This window comes from Venturia canescens, chromosome 8 (assembly GCF_019457755.1).
Source record: "Venturia canescens isolate UGA chromosome 8, ASM1945775v1, whole genome shotgun sequence".
Lineage (NCBI taxonomy): Eukaryota > Metazoa > Arthropoda > Insecta > Hymenoptera > Ichneumonidae > Venturia > Venturia canescens.
Window position 1 is genome coordinate 7,242,180 of NC_057428.1, and position 23,196 is coordinate 7,265,375.

The 23,196-nt window shown below is 34.5% G+C and overlaps 2 protein-coding genes across 10 annotated transcripts in view; one reads left to right on the plus strand and one right to left on the minus strand.

Moving 5' to 3' along the window:
- LOC122415452 (uncharacterized) overlaps window positions 1-16,277 on the plus strand; it is a 181,459-nt gene extending 165,182 nt beyond the window's left edge. For 2 of the 9 annotated variants that reach the window (XM_043427583.1, XM_043427584.1), the window contains 3 exons: window positions 1,848-2,012; window positions 12,460-12,745; window positions 12,831-16,277. In XM_043427583.1, coding sequence (XP_043283518.1) covers window positions 1,848-2,012; window positions 12,460-12,738 — 444 coding nt within the window. In that variant the 3' untranslated portion in view covers window positions 12,739-12,745; window positions 12,831-16,277. Of the gene's footprint in view, window positions 1-1,847; window positions 2,013-6,464; window positions 6,548-12,459; window positions 12,746-12,830 lie in introns of those variants that run through there. The other 7 variants (XM_043427585.1, XM_043427586.1, XM_043427587.1 and 4 more) reach the window with 5 other exon arrangements.
- Ifrd1 (Interferon-related developmental regulator 1) lies at window positions 12,979-22,330 on the minus strand. Its single transcript, XM_043427594.1, has 6 exons — window positions 21,935-22,330; window positions 17,568-18,052; window positions 16,762-17,015; window positions 16,399-16,642; window positions 15,441-15,656; window positions 12,979-15,349 (listed from the first exon to the last, which is right to left on the minus strand). The coding sequence occupies exons 1-6, from the start codon at window positions 21,966-21,968 to the stop codon at window positions 15,257-15,259; spliced, it is 1,326 nt and encodes a 441-aa protein (XP_043283529.1). The 5' UTR covers window positions 21,969-22,330; the 3' UTR covers window positions 12,979-15,256.
- Between the last annotated feature and the right edge of the window lie 866 nt (window positions 22,331-23,196).

The window sequence follows — 23,196 nt, forward strand, 5'->3', positions numbered from 1 at the left end:
ACTCGCGTATATAAGAGTGCGACAGGGCTCGCGCTGGCTTTTCTTTTACACTCTCGTTTTTTCTTTTAATACTTGGCATTCCGCCTACGTCGGACAGAAAAATCGTATACACACCTCGGGCAGGAAAAAGTAAAGCCTCAGACCACATGTTTGTCAGCCTCGGCTTCGCCTCGGCCGACAATTACATGTGATCTGAGACTTTCCTTATTTTCCTGCCCTAGGTGTGTAATATACTATTCTTGCTCCCCTAGCCGAAAGTACGCACTTTCCGGCCGCATTTCATTCCCGTGGAGTGTATACTATTTTTTCACCACACATGCACCAAAAATTCAACCTTTCGATTTCGTGATAAAAATTGTCATATAAAAAATTCCCATAACAATCAAAGTATCGTACGATGAATTGTATACGAACATCGCAAGATTCAAAAAGTTCGGTAGCTACATTAATCGTCGTCACTCGAGCTGACCCGAAGTGACAACGTCCTCGAGCAATAAACATCTCGTTGTTACAAGCACAAAAAATCAGCGTTCAACAAGTCCCGAAACCTGGGCAAAAATTAACGGCACGAGAAAACTCCTGATATCACTGATGGACATGAAACGTTGCCCTTGTTGCGTCCCGTGAATAAAAAAAGATACCGGTAGGCCCTGTAATATAAAACGGACGATTGATTAGTAAAAAAACATGCTCTGGACGGACAATTCCGAGTTCGTAATTTTCGGTAGCCATCAACAAGTATTAAAAAAAAAAAACGCCTTACCTGGGAAAGATTGGTACCACGGCGCTCATTGCCTTACCAATTTGGGGTAAAAAACTATAGTTGAGAAAGGTTGTAAATAGAATTGGAAATAATTTTGGTGTATTTACAGTTCATGAATACAACTTTTTCCCCTATTGTTTAGGCAATTTTTTGGGTTTCAATTTTTAAACATTTCGAAAAAAATGTTGAAACAATTCTCATCGACCGTAAACTCGAAAAAAATATTTCCTCTCTTAATATTTTTGCCTAAACCCCATGGTTTCCGAATTAAGCTACTGCAGTTGACGGAGTTCTGACTGGGAATGATGAAAAAAAAAATATCGGACAAAAATTCTGATAAAATTCCAGTCGATTATGAACGATATTCTGCTACTTTTTTCCCTCTAGGCAATTTCATTTAAGCTCCAAAATCGTCGAGTTAACCCGTATTTTCTAAAAATGATCTTTTTCAAGCAAAAATATGATTACTCTGCGAAAAAATATCGTAGAAATTTTTTAAAAAAACGAAATTCAAGCTATGGCTCTTACCTTTGAGGTTGTCATAATTTAAAAGAGTTTCACGGTAAAAATATCCACAAGCCATGTGCCCAGTTTGACAAAAAAAACATCGGAAAACAGTCACTTTCAAGATAACGTACCCAATCCAAAAAAAATCATAATCGAAATTTGCGAACAGAGATTAGAAAGAAAAATTGTCCTCTTTGAAACGCCGTTTGCTAAATTAAGATATCTTGATTCTTCGGAACGCTATCAAACTTTTCGTGCGGCTCGAATTTTTGTCTGACGATTCCATACTTTTGGTCGGCAGTCTAAATAATAATGGTCAACTTCTGTACAAACCTCTTTTCTAAATTTTGCTAGAAAATACGCCATGAGTAGTCAACACGAATTACAACTGGTTTCAACCTTTTTGAATGAAAGCTCCTACTCGATTCGAATTTCCATTCAGATTATTTATTAACATATATGCGATTTGAATTGAACTGAGTTTTAAAAGTCCATCTATAAACTAAAAGAATATACCACTTTTTGATTTCTGGTTAAAATATATCCGATGATTCCAACACAATACAAATATTTTCAGGTTTCCCCAGCAGATATAATCGCTCACAGTGCACATTTTAATTCGACTTTGAGTGTCTACGCTTTGAAAGGTCTGTCGAGGTATTACCTGCACAAAAACTTTGCAAAACGATTGGACGAAGTATTAGTGGGATTGTGCAAAATGTGTCCGAATCTTCATACATTGGTAGCCGATTTTCGAGTTTCAGAATGAATAAAATGAGTTTACCATGTGTTGTTTTCATTTCATCGTGCAATAACAAAAGAATGTTGCGATTGTAATACACTTGAGAGCTTTGCCTGATATAAGAAGCAACATGCGCTAAGTTTTATGTCAGTATAACCTCAATCCTATCAAATAGAATTTTTAAAAACTCAAATAGGGACCATGCGTGAGCTATAGAGAGCAGCACTACAATCGATGAGCGCGCTCTCTCGTGTCTGAATATGCAATTTTTCTGATGATATTTTGACTGTATATCATTGAAAATAATTAATTTTTCGGAAAAAAATAATGATTAAAGTAATCAAATACGGTTTTTGTCCGATCAACAATGATCGCATTCAAAATCAAAATGACATACAAGGAAAAAAACTATTTGAATCGAATGACGTTTTAAATGTCGTCGAAACAGAAAGTTGAGTGGATGAGTTGACAGTGTTTAACCTTTTGATCCATTTGGTCCGTTTCTCACTTTTCCATGGAGAATGGACTGTGCCCTCTGGGAAATAATAAAATGTTACTGATACTTCAGCGTCTCAGGGTCGAAATTGTACATTAGAGCACTCTCGAATGCAACAATATTTTCTCAATCGAGACATGATAAAAAATAATCATTTTATTTTGTTAAAATAATGCGAAAAGTAATAATTCCCATATGCGCCTGCTTCAAATTGCACCTAAGAAGTTTTGAAATTGGCCGCATAGTGACACTGTAGACGCTGCGCACGATCCCTATATGGACATGAAAATATTTCACTACCCTTCCTTCACGGTTAACTCATATCTTCTAAGTTTTATTTTGCTGTCCCTTGGTTCGGTTTGACACTCATCCTTTGATCCAGGGGTGATTCAGACTAAGTAGTACATCAAGAAATACTAAACTCAGGACGCAATTTTAAGAGTATGGATCAGTCGATTAACCTCACTTGGAATTTTCGAAATCGAAATTCTTTGACACAGTTTGATTGATTAAAAAAAGGCTCTGTCAGCCTACGCAAAACGATGGCAAAAATCGACTGACAGAGCCTTTTTTTAATCGATCAAACTTTGTCAAAGAATTTCGATTTCGAAATTTGCAACTATCTCTCTCGCACTCATGGTTGCGATATACTGACTGATCCATCCTCTTAAATAAAATTTTTGATAAAATTGAAAAAATGTGTTTTGAAGCGAATACTTCTTATGCGACAACGGATTGTTCTGCCAGTCAGCCGCATTATAAGACCGGATAAGAGAATGTAGGAATCAAAAATGCGTTTCCCTTGTCCCGTGATAATTAATGCCCAGGAGACGGCGAAGCCTGCGGGAGTACGTGAATGAGCGCTCGGTTGCTCTAATTTCGCACTACGTAAACTATTTTTTTTTTTTTTTATTTTTATTTTTAGGGGCTTCGAGCTCCATCTTGCACGTGCCCATGCTGCCCCGTCGGTAAGGTAAGTTCCTTACTGACTGATGATTGATACATATGTTTTAACAATTCGATTCTGTCTTAAATGTATAGATTAAAGCTTTTGTTTGTTAGATTCTTAAATCTATCTTATTCACAAAAACAGCTAAAGCTCGGATGGCTTTTTTGGATTTCGATGCCATTACCGCAGCAATCGAATATGGTACCCGCATTTTACATTTGGTCAAAGTCGATACCAGTTTTTTCCATGGCTCTATATACATTGGACATTGCCAGAAAACGTGGTCTGCCGTATCCTGAGACAATCCGCATACACACATATCACTCTCAACAATATTAAACCTATTTAGGCTATGATTCAGAGAGCTATGATTACTTCTTATTCGATTTAGGGATACTATCGCTTTTCTGCTTATACATAATTTTTGGTACCACGGTTTTGAGTCAAATTCAAAAAACTCCTCGAAATATTTTTTCCCCATGATTTCTCTGGTACTTGAGTACCAGTTTTTTTGTTCATTGTTCATTTCGACATTAAATTTATGGAATATATCAGTATATGGTACCAGAAGCTGGCAGTCTATCCCATCTCTGATAGCATTCTTGGCTCCTTTGTCTACGATTTCATTATATCGCACACCAACGTGGGCTGGTATCCAGAAGAATTTTACCATTTTGTTATTTTCTGCGAGTCTGTAAGCAAGTTCCTTAATTTTTAAAATCAGGTACGACGTTTTCGTATCCACGTGATGCGAATCACACGACTTTAGCACGCTACTAGAATCTGAGAAGATATAAGCTTTTGGGATGTTTAGCTTTTGAATTATTTGGAGAATTTCTACTATAGCCATAGCTTCTGCTGAAAATATACTAGTTTTCGAATCTGATCTACGTTTAGTGAGTGTAGAGGTGTTGGTTCTGAACGTTGCGAATCCCACAAATTGTTCCTCGCCCATTTTAGAACCGTCCGTGAAAAACATTTCGATTTTTTCCCTGCTAACTTCCTCATTGAAGATAGCCAAAAATTCTGATTGGGGTGATGGGGAGCTTTGCACTATGAGGCCTTCTTTAAAGGAAATCACCGGCCGGTACATGGTAATAAGAAATTCTGTGTTACAAAGATGAGGGAATTCAAATGAAGCGACTATGTGAGAAAATGGTTCTATCTCCTCGAAGCACTTCACCATTAAGGGCTTTGCTAGGCTTGTTACCAGGAGAGGATGATAGAAACTTTCCGAGGTTTCCCTGACTATATCAATCAACGGATGGCCTGAAAAGGATAGTACTTTCGTCAGAAATTTTTGACACAGGTATTTTTTTCTTAGTCTCAGCGGCGGTTCTCTTGGTTCGGCAAGTAGAATATTTGTTGGTGTCGAAGTTCTGAACCCTAAGGCTGATCTGATGGCTTTGAATTGAATACGGTCTAATTTAGACAATAAATTTTGGTCACTCGGTTCTACTATGAATGTTGCATATTCGATTCTCGACCGAATCAGTGTTTTATAAAGATTCATCAATATGATTGGGTCAGCGCCCCACCACGTATGTCGTAAACAGTTCATGATCTTTAAGCTGTTGTGGCAAGATTGGACTACTTTGTCGATGTGCTTTTTCCATTTAAGGTTGTGTTCGAAGATCACTCCCAGAAATTTAACTTGACTTTGAGGTTTAATTCTGACGTTGTTGATTTTCATTGAGAACCTGTTAAGAGTTTTAAAGTCCTTTCTTGTAAAAATTACTAATTGGCATTTAGAGGGTTCTAACTCTAGGCCGCTTTGACTGAGGAATTTATTTATATTTTCAACAGATCGTTCTACGATGTCAAGACTCTGTTGTATTGGATTTCTGCCTGAGAATAGTGCTATGTCGTCTGCGAATTGTAGGATTCCGCACTCTTCTAGTACCTCGTTCTCTATTCTTTTTGTATAAATGTTGTAAAGAAGAGGACTTAGCGAACTCCCTTGAGGTAATCCTTTAAAAGTCGTATAGATTGCGTCTGCTCCACTTATTCTACAGTGGAGATTTCTCTCGCATACTAGGTTGTAGATGAAGTTTAATAAGTTTACTGGAATTTTTAGATCTTTTAGTCGGTCGATAAGGATGTCCGCTAGCACATTGTCATAAGCTCCTTTTACGTCCAAAAAGACAGTAACTAAATGATTTTTTCGAACAAACTCGTTGTCTATTTTGGCTCGTAGGATGGCGAGATTGTCCACGCATGATTTCTGCTTTCTAAATCCATATTGCGATTTCGCTATGAGCTGATTCCTCTCTAACCACCAACTGAGTCGGGTATTTATCATTTTTTCTATAATTTTTAATAAGCAGGGTGCAAGAGAGATCGGTCTGAACTTGTTAGCAGTCGTCTTCGGGATAAAAAAGATTACATACTCTTTTCACTCTTGTGGAAAATCCTGATTTCTTAATATTTCGTTATATAAGCCCAGTAAGTGTGATTTAGTGGACTCTTTGAAGTGTTTGATTATATTGTAGTCGATACCATCTAGCCCCGGAGCTGATCGTAGTTTTGCCGAAAGGATTGCTTTGTTCAATTCTTCGATCGAGTATGGAGTATCTAAGAATTCTACCTGGTTCTCTACTTTGAAATTTGGTTTTTCTGTCTTGGCCCATGGTGGGCATATTGAAAGCAAGTTGTTAATTATAGCTTCTTTTTTGGTCTCACTATCAATAGTTCCTGTCTGATTTGACTCAGAGTATCTATTTTTGAAACATTTAACTTTTTTCCATATATAGTTACCGCTTACAAATCTGTTTAGTCCCTCACAGAACTTGACAAAATTTTTTTTTTTCTCTTTTGAGTATGAATTTGGCTTTTCCTTCCATTTTCTTAAATTCCAAAAAGTCCTCTCTGGTATGGGAAATTTTAAATTTTTTGAAAGCTTCCCTTCTGTTTTGAACCGCCTTCTCACATAAGTCGTTCCACCACGGGCTTACTGGGCCGTGTTTTCTTTTGGGGTTATTAAGTGGTTTTGGTTTGTTTGTTTTAGGAGTAGCAGAGGAAACGCTCTCACGCACTAACTGAAGGAAACGTGAATATCTACGAGATACTGGCGTTTGGAGCGCATTTAAAGTTTCGTCTTCTGAAACAAATTTTTCTAAGTTATTCGAGCATACTTCCCATATAATTTTATTTCGGGGGTATAGTCTTGTTCCTGTAAAGTCGGCCTCAACCAAAGTAGGAGTTACTCCGAGAGTAATCTTAATCGGGAAGTGGTCACTTCCCCACGCATCTTCTAGTACCGACCAATCACATAGAAGCGCTGATGCTCCGTCCGTTAGAGTTAAATCTAAACACGATTCTGTGCCAAAAGGGCGAGAAACAAATGTCGGAGTACCATCGTTTAACAATACTAAGTCTAAATCTTCCAAGACTTCCCTCATGTGACCCCCTGTCGTACAGGAATGAGTACTTCCCCAATATGGGTCATGGGCATTGAAATCACCTGCTACAATGAATTTGTCATACCGCGTAACTGAATCGAAGAATTTTTTCCATCCTCTCTTATTAACTTTTCGATTTGGAGCTCTGTAGCATGATAGGATGAGTATTTCTCCTATATCTGTTTTAATCCGAATTCCAGAGTATTCTATTGCACCATTATCATCATTGATGTCTTTGACTAACTTAAAATCAAGGTCTTTTTTTATGCAAATAGCGGTCCCACCTCCTAATTGCCCGATTCTATCTGATCTAATGATATGAAAGTCTTTTATAATTATTTTATCAGTACTTTTGAGCCATGTTTCCGCAAGTATTATCACATCAAAATCACAGGCACGTTTGTTAAATTCAGGTAGTTTGCCCTTAATGCTACAGCAGTTCCATTGAATAATAGAAATTGATCTTGTATTTAGTCTAGAGTTATTTAGAGCCATGTTTGTTATGTAGATTGGCTGTTTTGAATAATCTCATAAGAAATGAACCTTTCTCTGAGGCCACCAGAATACGTTTTACCAATTCTCCAACTAGTGTTTCGATGAGTTGAACCGGTACGTCTGATTTCGTCTTCTCCGCAGCTTGCAGATTCTCGATGATTTTGGCGTCCACATCAAGAGGCCTTTCATTGTTATCAAGTCAAACGAATTGAAAATTTAATTAAAATGACCATTTTCAAATTGATACTACAGGTTTATTTCTAGCTTAATTGACTTCTAATATGGCTCATTTTTTTCGTCTTTATACCTTTCAAGCGAGTCATGCCGGAAATTTGGATTGCGTGAAGAAGCCTAGGGGAATATCATTCCAAAGTTGGTCATTTTCGAAATTTTACGAAAAATCGCTAACTTTGACCCTGCACCACAGATTTCTATCAACTCCAATCACAAAATGATTGCAAAAATTTAGGTTAGAGTAGTTCTTCATATCCAGACGACCCACTTCGAGGAATTTCTTGATCTGAGCTTCCATCACTCTCTACAGCCTGCCGAAGATCACAACAACTCCGAGTGCTTTGAAATATAGAAAAATCATTTAAAACTATGGTTGCAGCCTTTTAATACTTGGCGTTTCTTTTTTACTTTTCAAAGTTTTACTACTTAATTATAATTCATTTCGATTCAATTGAGAGAATATTTAATATCAGCATATACTGTAACGACTTTTCCCGTAAGTCGCACAAATACTCACTCTGGATAACTTTTGGGCGCGAGTTTACGAGATTATTTCGTAAACGAATTTTGTTCGAAATTATCGAGAATGAGTTTTTCAATTTTTCCCGGTCGTAGCTGTAATTATAAGCCAAATTGGTAGAGGAGCGAGGTCTTAAACGTTGACAAAAGTAATCCACTGTCGAAACAATAAATTCCGGAATAACAAAATTAGAGTTTATTTAATTTAGTAATGATACAATTTTGAATAAGGAAAAAGTATGATTTCCAGAAAATTTCAATGACAGATGAATGTTATTTACAATAATTTACGTCGCTGATAATTATGACTTTGCTCTTAATTTCGACTGTCAGATTTCGATACAAACAAAATGTCGATAACTTACAATCTATGGACTTCGCGGAGCTAGAAAAAGACGAATTCCTCTCGGCATTCTTAAATAGGACAGCGTGAAACGCGGTTGATGTTTCACCGCGCAAAACGTACGAAATGATTCCCTCAAGCGCGAACGTTACCCCGAAACAATATCACTCTTTATACGATAATTGCTCACAAATAAATAGAGCTCTTTGCCAAAACGAAAAACACAAATTATTCACAAAATTGGAAAGCGAAACGACAGCTCACCGCTCCGGTTTCAATATGGAAACTCCGGAAAAGGACCACGGCGACGGCTCGATAGAAAACGTTGGGTCACGTTGTGCTCCAAAACGAAAAGTTCTCAAGCAATTACAGGATTACGCGTTCTTATAGTTTTCGAATATTAACTTCCCCTAACATTCGCCTACTCGCGAGAATCTAGATTTTTCTCAAAGCTTTTGATTTCGCTCGATTTCGAATTTCGGTTGAACGATCGACGACGCACGATGATCTTTGACAGCCGAGATGGTCCGAGGATTCTCTATGCTTGTTCACGCACCGCGAGGTGAGACAGCTCCGGGTGAGGGCTCCAAGCTAGCGACCCTGGGTCAAAAGTTCGACGCTCGATAACGAAAATATTGACAACCTTGACGTAGCCTATGCCTTCCCTTGCGATGGATTCGATGATGTTTTTCGAAATAAAATTCGACTCGACGATGTTTCAGATGATCTCGACTTCCTCTCCTCGGTTAACTGTCGCTCGTCGCTTCCATAATATAAAAATAATCAAAATAGAAGTGACTAAAAGCGAATAACGCTCGCCTTTGACCGTGAAACATTTTTCTCGAGAGGAATTAGTCATTGTTACTCGACGTTTTCTCTCTTACCGTGCCATTTTCTTTAAACTCTCTTTACAAAACGAGTTGTTCAATTTTAACTCGTTACAGTACTTATTGAATTGTTTTCATTTCATTGAAAAAAAAAACGTAGGGTGTGTGCAATCACTTGCCATGGAAATGAATATTCGTATGCATTTTACTGACGCGATAAATTACTTCTACCAATGGATTAAAGATGTTGAGTCCCGAATCGCAAAAGATGATAAAATTCTGGAAATGTGGTATGTTTTTGTATGAAGTATTCACGCTCCCGCTCTTACTTGTAGTATCGTGCTAGGCCGAGAGACCTCGCATATATAAAAGAATATTAAAAACGAATTTTGGACGCAAATTAATCAATCCGAAACCACCATAATAGTATTCTATAGCAAATGTTAATGGCTTTTGAATGAGCCCAGTCCTACTCCGATCGGACAGGAAACGAAAATTTCCTAGCGAAGTTAATAAAAAAAGTGCCCATCATATCATTACGATGTTGTCGAAAACTCGATGGTCAAAGAAAAAATTGTACATTCAGCAATTATACATATGAAAAATTATTCCATGTCATAATAAAAGTCTCCCCAATTTGTTCGTTTGTTTGATACATCTATTTTAAACGGGGTTTTCAGTCCTTGAATGCAAAACTGTTTTTCAGTGTACACACACGGCTCTTTATCATTCTCTCTCTCTTCTTCGATTCTTCCATTCTCTTGTTCGGTCTTACAACGCGGCTGACTAGTGGAACAATCAGGTGTCGCATAAGAAGTATTTACTTAAAAAAAAATTGAGAAAAGTCGTTGAAATGACTACTAAATTTTTTTATTCCGAGCTCAAATTCTGAGTCAACACTTGACTGAGCGTTATTGCGACACTAAAAAAGTCAATATTTCTTTTTATAATATTCTTTCACTAAATCTGAAAAAAAATTCAAGTCATTGGTGCCCCTCCTAAAAAAATTTTTAGAGGGCCCAAATTTCGAGAAAAAAAAATCAGCAGATAAAAATTGTGAAAAAATTCCAGTTTATTTAAAGCGATCTCTTATGCAACTTTTTCCCTTCTAGGCAATTTCATTTAAGTTTTTAAATTTTCAACTTTAGTTATGTTTTCTAAAAATGGTCTTTTTCAGAAAAAAAAAATGATAACTACAAAAAAAATCGCATGAAACTTTTTTCGAAGGAACAAAATTAAAGCTATTTTTCCTCCTTGCATGATTGTGATAAAAAAATTTAGCCAGAAAAATTTCCATAAATCATGGGTCTATGGTTTTTTTTCAATGCATGACGTCATGTTGTTACCTTACGCGTGCATGAGGCGACTTTTGAAAAGAACAAGACAGTCATTCGCCGAGCTTTTAACTATACACGCCAAGTTTTTGTATTCATTTTGCAGGTCAATACCGGTCCAGAAACCGTAAAAATTCCGATCAATCGCAATAAATAACGACGCACGGTCAATAATATCAATCAATGCATGCATTAATCGAAAGCTCCTGATTCTTGGCTCCAAGCAATGGTGATGATTTCGATTATTTTTTGGCAAATTCGATTCATCAACTCGATAAGAGTAAAAATTTCACATGCAACGAAAATTTTCTTTTGAATTACCATTCCCTTTGTCCAAACTTTCATTTGTGTACTTTTGCAATTCATTTTTTTCTTTTAATATTTTGCAAATAAAGATGTGAACTGATAATATTTTGTATATTTTTTACTTTGTAAAAGTATATATATGGGTCATTCCATGTCAAGTCAACGACGTTGTGACGGTGACCCTCTTCGATTGTTTTTATTTTTTAATATGCTTTTATACATGTTAAAAGAAGTCTTCAGCTAAATTTTTAGCTCGTTATCACCACCCATTCCGGAATCATCGACTTTTGCTTAAAAAATGTATATCTCTGACTATAATTATCATAATGTCACTTAATACGGGTCATTTTTTTATTATTTTCAAACCCTCTTTCTAAATAAAAATTAAAAAACGGAAAACTAATTTTTTTAATGCTTTTTCGGCTATTTTTAGTCAAAAAATTGGTTTTCTGCCCTCTGGGCCGAAATTGCCGCATTCCGCCTGCGTCGGACAGAAAAATCGTTTTCGTTTAATGCGACACTTACGATTTTTTTCAAACAAATTTACAAAATTCTGTGTTTAAAAACAAAATTTTTGAGCCTTATTGCAAGATGGACTTCAAATAATTTTCTGTAAAAAAAATTTTTAAGCTTACTTTTTTCTGTCATTTCGATTTATTTTTCTATTTATTCAATTTATATTTATATTTTAATTTATTGAAGGAATTACGTGATGTTAGAAGAAAAATAAATCGAAATAATAGAAAAAAATACGTTTAAAAATTTTTTTTTACAAGGAAATTATTTGAAGCCCATCTTGCAATAAGGCTTAAAAATTTTGTTTTTGAACACAGAATTTTATGAATTATTTTGAAAAAAATCGTCGTATTGAACGAAAAATCAATTTTTTAACTAAAAATAGCTAAAAATAGCCGAAAAAGCATTAATAAAATTATTTTTCCGTTTTTTAATTTTTATTTAGAACTAGGGTTTGAAAATAATAAAAAAATGACCCGTATTAAGTGACATCATGATAATTATAGTCAGAGATATACATTTTTTAAGCAAAAATCGATGACTCCGGAATAGGTAGTGATAACGAGCTAAAAATTTAGCTGAAGATTTCTTTTAACATGTATAAAAACATATTAAAAAATAATAAAAAAATCGAAGAGGGTCACCGTCAGCGTCACAACGTCGTTGAATTGACATGGAATGGCCCATATACAGAGAGTCCTAACCCGTCAGCAGTCGCGTCGTGAGAAAAAGTCTCACATTGCCCGGCGGTGCGAAAGAAAATGTTTTTTTTTCAGAAAGAAAATTTTTTTTTTCCAATTTTGTGACCCCTATTATTAAGTATAATAGTTATTTGATAAGTAAAAAAAAAATTGAGATTATTCTCCCATTTTTCAAAGTAGTTTCCTATACTTTGAAAAAAAGTGTAAGAGAAGGTCTCATATAGCGCGACCGCTGACGGGCTAATAACTATTAGTACCTTAGATGTCTTCGAATTTATAAGGTTTACAGAAATATTTGCTGATATAAAATTGCATTATCATCGCAGATGATTCGGGACAAAATTTCAACAGCTACAATTCTCCAAATAGCCACTACAGCAAAAGCTTTGCGATTTTTATACGTGAGACGAAATGTAGTACTGAAACGTTTTGACCGGAACTGGGCCGATAATAGCGATTGGACAAACGAAAGATATCAATGGATGAAAATTCATTGTCGTTCGTACGAGCGTACAGAACAAGAAGTTTCAAAAATATTGGGATACCGATGGCACATGTTATCAGAAAAGGAATTCAAAAATCAACTTATTGGTTTACACATTTGAATCCAAGGTAATATAATTGTCACGCAAAATATGAAATAAACTAGAAAATGCATAGCTCTCATTAATATTTCATGTCCACTGCATTTTTTCAGGGCCATAGACTAAAATGAAAATTCGGAGTCAGTCAAGCAACAACTGAGAATCACTCATATAAATAATAATACCTGTTAATTTGATTAAAGGATGAGGGCTTTTACATTATTAATCCCGATTGAAACTGGAAATAAGTAAAACTTAGAATCAAATGTATCGTTTTATTTCGCCTTCATAAACTTTTTTTTAGAATCTCACTCATCGTTATAAAATCGAAAATAGTGTAATAAATGAACGTACGTTCATAAAAAGTAGATTTGCCTTATTCTGTTAACCGGTGATTGGTATTGTATCATATATGTACAAAAAAAAGTCGGACCCATTCCGGTAATGTAGCATATGTGTACATATTAAAATAACGTTTTTAATTTTCAACTGATTTCGACAAAACTTCGTATACAACGGTTTTTTGGGTCGCTAATTCAATTCCTGGACTCAAATTTTACCTTGCTACCGTTGAAAGTGGCTAAAATCGAATATTGAGGGTGAAATTGCTAGTTTTTATGCTATATTGCATTAAAATATGTATGTTTTTTAGAGCACCACATTTGTTTATCTGAATAGAAAAAAACTTGCTACCTGCAAAGAGGTGAAAAATAAAGGTTGTGGGTAAAATTTTCAGGTTTATCACTTACAAGTTTTATGCTATATGACATGAAAATTTCAAATTTTTTTACGAAATATATCTATTCAATTTCTCAAAAATGATAATACATGACGCTATTTGCAGCTGACATTTTAAATTGTTTCATAGTATTTCGTTATTTGGACGAAGCATCCCAAACAACGTCCGTTTACCAATTTTTATCCAAATCGATCGAAAACTGATGATTTTTGAATTTGTACATTATAAAGTACCAATCAATTGACTAAAGTACACAGGGAATTCATTGTTTTTCTCTCAATAAAAATGTCTAGAATCCTAAAAAACGTCGAGTATCTATGAAACATAGTATAAAACCTTTCCATTGAAAAATAACCCACGGAGACAACTTTTTTAATTTCAGCGTGAAATTAAAAAATTTCACCTGAATTCTTATTTTCAACCCTTCGAGGATAGCGTATTTGGTTTTATTTCGATAAAAGAGTCTAGTGTCATAAAAAACGTACAGTTTTCATGTCATATACCATAAAAATTTCAAAGTGAAAAATCTGAACATTTCACCCTCAAGCTTATTTTTTAACCCTTCGAAGATAGTGAATTTTGTTTTATGTTTATAAAAGAGTCTAGTGTCCTGAAAAACTTGAAATTTCCATGTCATATAGCATAAAACCTTGCAAGTGGAAAATTGGAAAAGTTCACCCCCAACCCTTTTTATTCAATCCTTGACAAGTAGCGAGTTTGTTTTATTTCGATGAAAGAGTCTGGTGTCCCAAAAAACAAACAATTTTTATGTAATATAACAAAAACTTTCCATTGGAAAATCTAACAATTTCACCCTCAACTCCCGATTTTGAGGATAGTGAATTTTATTTGATTTCGATTAAAAAACAAATCTAGTATCAAAAACTTGGAATTTACATGAAAAATGGCATAAAAACATGCCATTGAAAAATCTAAAATTTTCATTTTTTCAACCCTCATTCTCACTTCTTCCAAGGGTAGGTAGGTGAAAACTAAATATGGGAATGAAATCAACAACCTCGAAAATCTCCAGAAACAAATTTTCGTGTATTTCGTGTCCAGTCATTTGGGGCTCAAAAAGGGGTTTACCTGGAAAATTTTCGGGGAGTTTTGAAAAACTGATTTTGAACGCCATTTTTTTCAAAATGGCGGGGCGAGCGGCAAAGATACGTGGTAGCAAAGTGAAAATTTAAAAATAGGAGGTCAAAATCTAAAGTAGCCAATTTTCAAAACTCCCGGAAAACTTTTCAGGTAAAACTACCAAATGACTGGACTATCGGTAACTTATTGGCTCGTACTAGTTTTGAAACGAAAATTGAAAAAAAAGCTTACCAGTCAACCGGTTAATTTATAATGACTTCGGCAGCTGAACATTCAACTATAGAAAGGAGTCTGATTATTAACGAGCGAAACACAACTTGACCATTTGTGGTGTACATCATAATAATCGATAATAATTATTGTCAAACATTGATGATTTTTGAGCTAGTCATGTACAAAAAGCAAATTTTCAATCATGTTAAATGGCAGAAGAGCGCTGAAATTAGATATATTTTTATCGATCGTCGAAATCATATATTTCCTGAACGTCAATACTAACAATTCATACATTTAACCACAAAAAAATTTAGAGTTTCATTTCCAGCAGTGTCAAACAATGAGAAGCTTCCGAAAAAGGAAATTTCATTACTGGCCGGTAATGATAAATAAAATTATTAAGATGATGGCATGTAATTAATATTTATATATGTATATGTAGCATATATCTCAAAAAAGAAAAACTATCAATAATATCAATAATCAAAAATCTCTAAGACACAGCCCTGAACGTTTGTCCCGATGTTTATTCCGTTGAATCGTCCGTGCTTTGAACGCGGCCGCGTTCATTAAAGTCTAAAAAAATAATTAAAAATTCATATATCTGTATACAAAAAGAAGGTTTCATCGATTGAGAGTCATTATATAAATTATGAACGCCACCCACCCTTTCCAATTTGCTGGTCTTTTGAGATGAGGGTACTGCTATCGCTTTGCTACCCAGTTGAAAGATTTCACGAAGAAGTAAATTTTCTGCTAGGTGAATATTTATGCCGGGTCCTAAAAGTCGGCAACAAGCGTTGTATTGCGTTCTTGCGCACCATCCTTCCAAATATAAAACTTCTTGCCCGAACCTGATGTTAGTTTCAGGGATGATATCCTCCTAAATATATAAAAGTATTTTTAAGAAGAAATTTAGCACATTCGTTATTTAATTTTTTTCTCGATGAAAATTCATTTCAATTTTATACCCTTTGTGGCTAATTTATTGACATTGGTTTGTAATAATATTTATATTCAATTCGTAGTTGAAAAGATTAAATTTGCTCAAGTGTACTAAAATGAATGTATAAATTATAATCTTGGAAAAAATCATTTGTTCAAATGAAATAAAAAGCTTGGCGCAATCTCCGAATCTGGAACATGTAACCAGACCTGTATTAGATTTTGAGAATAATCTTTTTTTCTAATGACAATATTGGCAAAAATTTACATAAAGTTCTTCTGTTTATGTGAGTTTGGAGTGATTGGCAACCATTTTTATGGATTTCAAAATTATGTTAAAAAAACAATCACGAAGAACTCGCCCCTAAATACATCAAGCCCCTTCATTATTTTTAATGGTTGAAAAATAATTTGGATAGATTTTTGGCAGAATGATCTAATACATAATAAATGTTACTACTATATTTTTATTTGTAATATCCACCGTATAGTTTGAAGACGATAATGAAAAAATGTATTGTGTAATTTTATGTGTGTTAATAAAGGATCTTTCACTATCGGTTTGGAGGAATGTATTTATTTTTTTAATTTAAGGTGAGTCACGGTAAATTTTGAACTAATAAATGTTACGGACCAAGATCAAGTTGAACTTTGTTAAGCTGTGTAACAAAATTATTTACCTCGATATAACGCAAAATGTCGCGAAAACTAGCACGCTGCTGTTTTCGATCTTTTTTAGCTCTATATTTGTTAGAGTCGGTTGCCAATTCTTTAAGTACATCAATGAGTTCAAATGCCCACTCCTCTTCATAATTTTCAGTTAAATCTCGGCCCAGCTCGAATAAAACAGCTAAAGCTTCACCTGCCGATAAGCGCACATCCAAATGAGGTGAATCTAAAAGCTCACGGAGTCTTCCAATTGAACTGAAACAGAATCGATTTTCATTACTTTTAAAAGTATTTTCTATTATATTATTTTTAAAAGTATTCTCTATTAATTCTCAGTACTTTTGATACCGTTTTTATAACATTGAAATACATACAGCATGTAATTATTCAATTTACTGCTTGCCAACATATTGTAAATATCCGAAGAACTCATCACTGTGAGCAATAGAGTCAAAGAGGACAAAGCAGCTGCATGAAGAGACGCCAAATCAGCTGATATTGAGGCAACTGCACCATTTCCTTTCAAGTAAGATCCGGCGAATATGGTCGATAACAATTGAACAATGTCGACCGTATCTCCTGCGTCGTTTCCAGAGAAAAATTGATTCATACTCAAGGCCCAGCAGCACTGTACAAATAGTTCTCTGGGTTAATACACTGAGACACCACAGACTTTTAAATTTGACTCATTCGTAATGATATATATTTTTTTTTTTCATCACAGCATTTCTATTTTTCTTTGAGCAGCCAAGTTCTTTGTCACGAGTAACACTGTTTCAATACACAGTTTCTATATTAACTCATTGCGATGGACGTTTTAATATGAAACACTATGTTATAATATCCTTGCCCCCAATGCTGTTTCAATTGCTTCCGCTTGCCCCTTCGAAACTTTCCTACAGAAGGTCTCTTTCATTTTTCCGGTAAATAACTGTCATTTTTATTGCCAACTTTATTAGTTTTTTTTTTTTACATGGTCAAATGAATTATATCAACAGTATATTCATAATTGAAATTTCCGTTAATTTGTCTCAGTCAATTTAAAATCACAAACTTGGCTATTTTTTTCTCAAGGGGAAAACAAAAAAAAATCATGATTATTGAAAAAATTATGGAACGAAGAATAGAACAAATTTTTGTTGCATGCTATAAGAATCTGATTATGGAAAAAAATACAAACCTCAGCTCTGGCATTATTAGAAGCAGTGTTATCATTGGCAATGTAAGTAAGAGTGGATTTCAGATCTTTGCAGACTATTTCAGCACTATCAAAAACTCCTAGCTGTACACAGAGAAGAGTGCTGAGTCGAGCAGCAGAACATCTTTCCTCATTTCGGCCTTTTTTCAGACCCCGCTCGATGCAATCAGTGATGGTCATTTTTCGATCTTCCACAAAATCCGGGATATACTTTATTGTAAAAATTTTCTCCACTCTACTAAAACATGAGGTTCGTCCTTTCACACTTTTCTGAGTTAATCCGTCAATGGCCTCGCGTAATTTCTCCTCAAACACTTCTTGCTGGGACTCTTCCTCGATGTCATTTTCATTGGCTGCGTCATCCACAACACTGCATTTATCAGATTGGACACTTATTACGCTTGCTGCGTCGTTGTTGCTGGAATCCTCATCAGATGTTGTGTCAGCCCGTTTCCCATGGCCATGACCTTTGGATCAAATATATTCAACAATAGAAACACTTATGAATTGAATATTGTTGAACGAATCAATTTTTATCCATCATTAAAGTTTTATTCTTTCATTTTTCAGCCTTTGGGAGGAATCTTCAAAAAATTTGAAATGATCTTTGAAGAGATGAATTGGAGAGTGAGAGTGGAGAGTGGAGAGCAAGGAGCGGGGAGCGAAGAGTGGAGAGAGAGAGAGAGAGAGATGTTAAATGGCAGGAGTTAGAGAAAATCCAGACAAAAACAAACAGTGATGATTCCTCGTTTTTGTATTATATCACCAAAATTATAAACAAAAAATTCCATGAAAAAACAATCATAAACCTTACTAATAATAATTTTGATACAAAAATAGAAAAAAAATATATATATATATATCAGAAAAAAAATTGGATTAAAAAAAAAATTCAAATACACCACTCAAAATATGTCAATCCAATAGACTAAATGAATTTAAAAAGTTACCATTTAAGTTACATTCAGTACCAAAATTTTTAATATTAATTTGAGGCGAATTATTTATTAAAAATTTCAGAATAACACGTATTTATTGGTGAATTCAGAAATTTTCTCAATTTTAATATGATGAAATTATGTTTGAATAGGGGTTGAAAATACTCGTCCGGCTTAGTATATTTTGTCAAAATTACCATTGCAAATAAAAATCATGAATTATAAAAAACCCTAAAATCTTGCATTCCAAAATTCAACACAATGCAAAAATAACACAAAATTAACTCATTTTTTTATTATCAGAACATATTAATATTTCCATACTTAAAATCACTATTTACGTTATTTCATTGTAGCGCTAGAAAATTAAGTTATTCATTTTTAAAGTTAAATGATTGGCACACATGTTGCTTCACAGAACTATCAAAGTTTGTAAGTATTTGCTCCATACCAGTAATACAAACTTTTATATTTTTAGAAAAAAGCACTTAAAAATATCCTGAAACAAGTTTTCAAAAGTTATTATACCACATTGGAAGGAAAAGGTTGAAGTCATAGCGCATGTTGAGTCTAAAAAAATGCAGAAATTTTGTACGTCTCAGTGATTGTATGCAGACAAAATATTTGATTGTAGCCCTAGAGTGGAAATACTCATGAAGTTGTTAAACTTCGTTGGGGTCTACTGCATTTGGGAGATACAAGTTTGAATACCTGCAGAAAAAGGAGTACCATAAACGCTTTTTACAACGAATTTTCAAATTCATCATGCCACTATCCAAGCGAGAAGTAAATAGTTGTGTTTGGTGAATACTAGGCCCAAACATTTTCTTTAAACCCAATATATAAATGAGCAACTAAAGACTTTTTGTTATAAAGTTTTTAAATCTTGTTACGAACATTCAAAGAATGGCATTGATGACGTCAAACATCTTGAATGCATAGATTCATTCATTTCCTACTTTTCTATTTGAAAGCTATATGAAAATTTTCAAAAAATATTGAAGAAAGCCTAATCAACCACGATTTTGCACAGTTATTATTCATTTTAAAGCCCAATCAACCACTGCAACAGTTATTTAATAGATTGGTAAAAAAATAAGCTCATGCAACAAATAATAAGGTTTGTCTTATTCTGCTAACTATACAAAACTCCCTGCTAGAGACTATTTATTTACAGGAGTCATCACATTTTTACCTTATCTAAACGAGTGAATGTATATAGTAAACTTGCTCACAATTTATATACTAAATAAATGTTTTGAATACCAAGGAACTAGGTGGTCTGTCTAGGTGTATTCGTTGAAGATTATCAACCCAATGATCCAGCGTTCGACACCTGCTTGAGTTTTCTTTTCCTACGATTTTGCACAATTATTATTCATTTTAAAGCCCAATCAACCACTGCAACAATTTGTCAATAGATTGGTCAAAAAGCAAGTTCATGCAACAACGACGTTAAAAAATTTTACAGAATTAATGATTTTTCTAACGTTTCCTCACTCTTTTCTGAGTTGTGTGTATGTGAATGTTCAATGTTGGATGCTGAAATTTCTTGCATATCATTGCAAAAAATTAAAGCTAAATGTTATCGATTATGTCTTTTTAAAATTCTCCAATGAATGATAGCGACAGCGATGCAGAAAAACTCTCTGATATAACGACATCCATTGTTATTACTATCATCTGTTGCTTCCATATGTTGCTTCTACGCAACAGGCGCTTCCAGGCCCCACAAAACTGCATCAGTCAGTAGTCAGGGTCCTAACTGCCTAGTTCCATCAAGTAAGGTTAAATTACACTATAGGTACTCCTGAACCAAGAAACAAACTGCTTTAATCTACTGAAGTATCAACACGAAGCCTGTGTTTCATGTTGAGTAGCTGCTGTGTGAAAACGTGTTTTAGTTATCACAAAAGAAAAGTGAGTACACAATCGTTTTTCATACTTGAACATTACACCCTTCCAAAGGGAATCTAATATGATATGTTTAAGGTGTTAGGTGTTAGATTCATTCATAAATTTTCCTAATTTTACCCCCTAAGTACCTCGTGCTATGCACATCTAACATTCAGAAATTCGTATTTCTCATCAAAAAAACTAAAAGTCACAATGGATTAATAAATTAGAAAGTATTTTGATATAAAATTATGAATGGAACAAATTTCCTTCAACATGTTATAGGCCTCGGTCTGAGAGAGTTAAGTAAACAACGCTGAAGTTTGCAAGACTGGAGTCCAACGAAATTAACGAAAAAAACATTTATAATTCACCAATTTTTTATTTTACGAATCTTTGGTTTGAACTAAAAAACTACAAATTGCAAATTAGAAAGGTAACATAATGGGAGGATTACTGGAATTATTGGAATTTTTTTACATCATTACATTGGACTCCAACATTGCAAATTTCAGCGTCATGTTAAGTAACTACAATACACATGAATAATTATTGTGATTTGAGAAGACAAAATTGTTGAGAATTCGACATCGAACTTGAAATTACAAACTTTGATGGCCATCTGTCACCATTTCATATAAGTAACATCATATGGTTGTAAAATTGGCTGTACAAATCCATGTGAACCACCAACGCAGAAGGCATAGACTTTGGTACCAAATCTTTTTTCGTCTTGAAGTCAATTTAACGCAATTTGGCTTACAAGTTATCAACAGGGAACTGATAGGAACTTAACAGAATACTAAGGGTTGATTGGTTGGTTGAGTTAGATCTCAAATTCCGTGTGGTCAGGGTAGAAATTTCCTACGACACTGAAGTTTGCAACGTTGGAGTTCAACGAAATGAGCGAAAAAAACATTTGTAATTCACCAATTTTTTATTTTACGAAGTATCAATGGAGATTTGAAAAACGACGAATTGCAAACTTGACAGGGAACAAAATTGGAGAATTACTGGAATTATTGGAGGCTTTTTTACATCATTTCGTTGGACTCCAACATTGCAAACTTCAGCATCATAATTTCCTCTGGTAAAAAAAAAAATTTGTGATAGTCTTGTAGCTGTTAAGATTGTCTTCGTAATGGAGATGGAGTGTGCTTTGGCAGGATTTTTTTCGAGGAAGTTGTCATGATACCGCCATTTCACATGGCCATATGCGTTTCAAGTATACCTAAAAATTCAATGCTGGAGACATTCCACAAATAAGCATAATAATCTTTATGATTCCAGTTGATAAGAGCCATTTCCGATTTATTGAATTATAGGAGTGATAAAAAAAGAATGCAAGGAGTTTGGAGTTTATATGACGAAGTCGTTAATATTCACTATTCCCTTATGCGAAAGCCTCAAATAGAGAGAATGGACGAAAATAGAATAACAGTCAATTGCTCAATTATTTAAAAAAAAAAAAAAATACGCCTGGACATGTATACATGTATATATTTCCATCCTTACCCGACTTTCCTCGTCTTCCACCTTTGCCAGGCATGCTGCTTTCTTGAATATTTTGTTCCCTCTCGTTTCCTGTTAATTCTTCGTTTTTTTTTTTTTTTTTTTTTTTTTATTGCACAATTGATACTAATATTGATTTGGCCGAGGATCAAGATGGTAAACGTCTAGCACTGTAAAATATCGTCCGTATTTTGAACCCACTGCACGTTGTTTTCTTTGAAATTCGGTTGAAACTCATTAACATGATGTGAAAATAGAAAAGCTTCAAAGCATACACGTCGAGATTGCCAGCGAGAGGCCTTCTCGTCAGCACACTGGATTTTTCGATGTATTTTTGCTGGTAAAACGACCGACGTCAACGAAGATTAATCGATCCTCAGAATACACGAAGGGAAACAACACCACTCATCAATCCTCAATGCAATAAGGGAGATTATTCGACCTCCGTGAACTTGGCCGACCAATTCCGGATTCTTGACTATTTTTTAACACATCATTATATATAGTCGGACGTTTGTTGGTGTTTGTCGGATGAAAATGAACGTTTGTCGGAAATTAGTTAATAATGAGAGAAATTAAAAACAAAAATCCATGTGAAATTGGCCGAATTTTTTTCAATTTTGAGGTATAATGATTTTTCAAAAGTCTAATCGAAGCGTAATCGTTTGTCAGTTACAAATTTCATAGATAAAATGTTTGTTGGATCGCCGTTCATTAAAAAAATATGAAAAAAAATCATTTTTTGCCCTATTAGCCGATTTTTCCAAATTCCAAGTAATCATGACGGCTGACAGTTATTTATGGACGCTTGTGGAGCACTGGCATGCGCAATGCACTGCGCACCACACTCATCGATAGCAACGACATATAGCGGCGTTGACGCGAAAGAAAACTTATGACATTACCGTGACAATCGCTCACCATTGAAATTGGGCTTCGTTGCAAGACCGTGGCTGTAATACTAAAAAGACGCAAATCCGTCTTATCAGGTCTTGTCACACTCACAACACAACATGAAGGTTATGTTTGTCGCTATCGCTATAAGTGCCACAGCGGGATTTTGACAACATATAAATTATTAATTTCTCAGATAAACAATGATCAAACAAACGTTCAAACAATACTATTTGTTTCAAATAAACGATTTCGAATTGATTGGCGTGTGAAAAAATCAATTTTAAAACAGTGACGGCTAATTTAACGCAATTTTTTGTTTTGTTGTTTATTCAAAAATATTGTCAAACAAACATTTAAATTAATCAAAC

Bases quoted from the DNA above. Each gene is read 5' to 3' on its own strand.
- Ifrd1 (XM_043427594.1), bottom strand. From the start codon at position 21,968: ATGCCTGGCAAAGGTGGAAGACGAGGAAAGTCGG. The intron at 17,016-17,567 runs GTTTGTATTTTT...CTATTTGTACAG, and splicing joins CTAATAATGCCAGAGCTGAG to TGCTGCTGGGCCTTGAGTAT. The intron at 15,657-16,398 runs GTAAATAATTTT...TTATATATTTAG, and splicing joins ACATTTTGCGTTATATCGAG to GAGGATATCATCCCTGAAAC.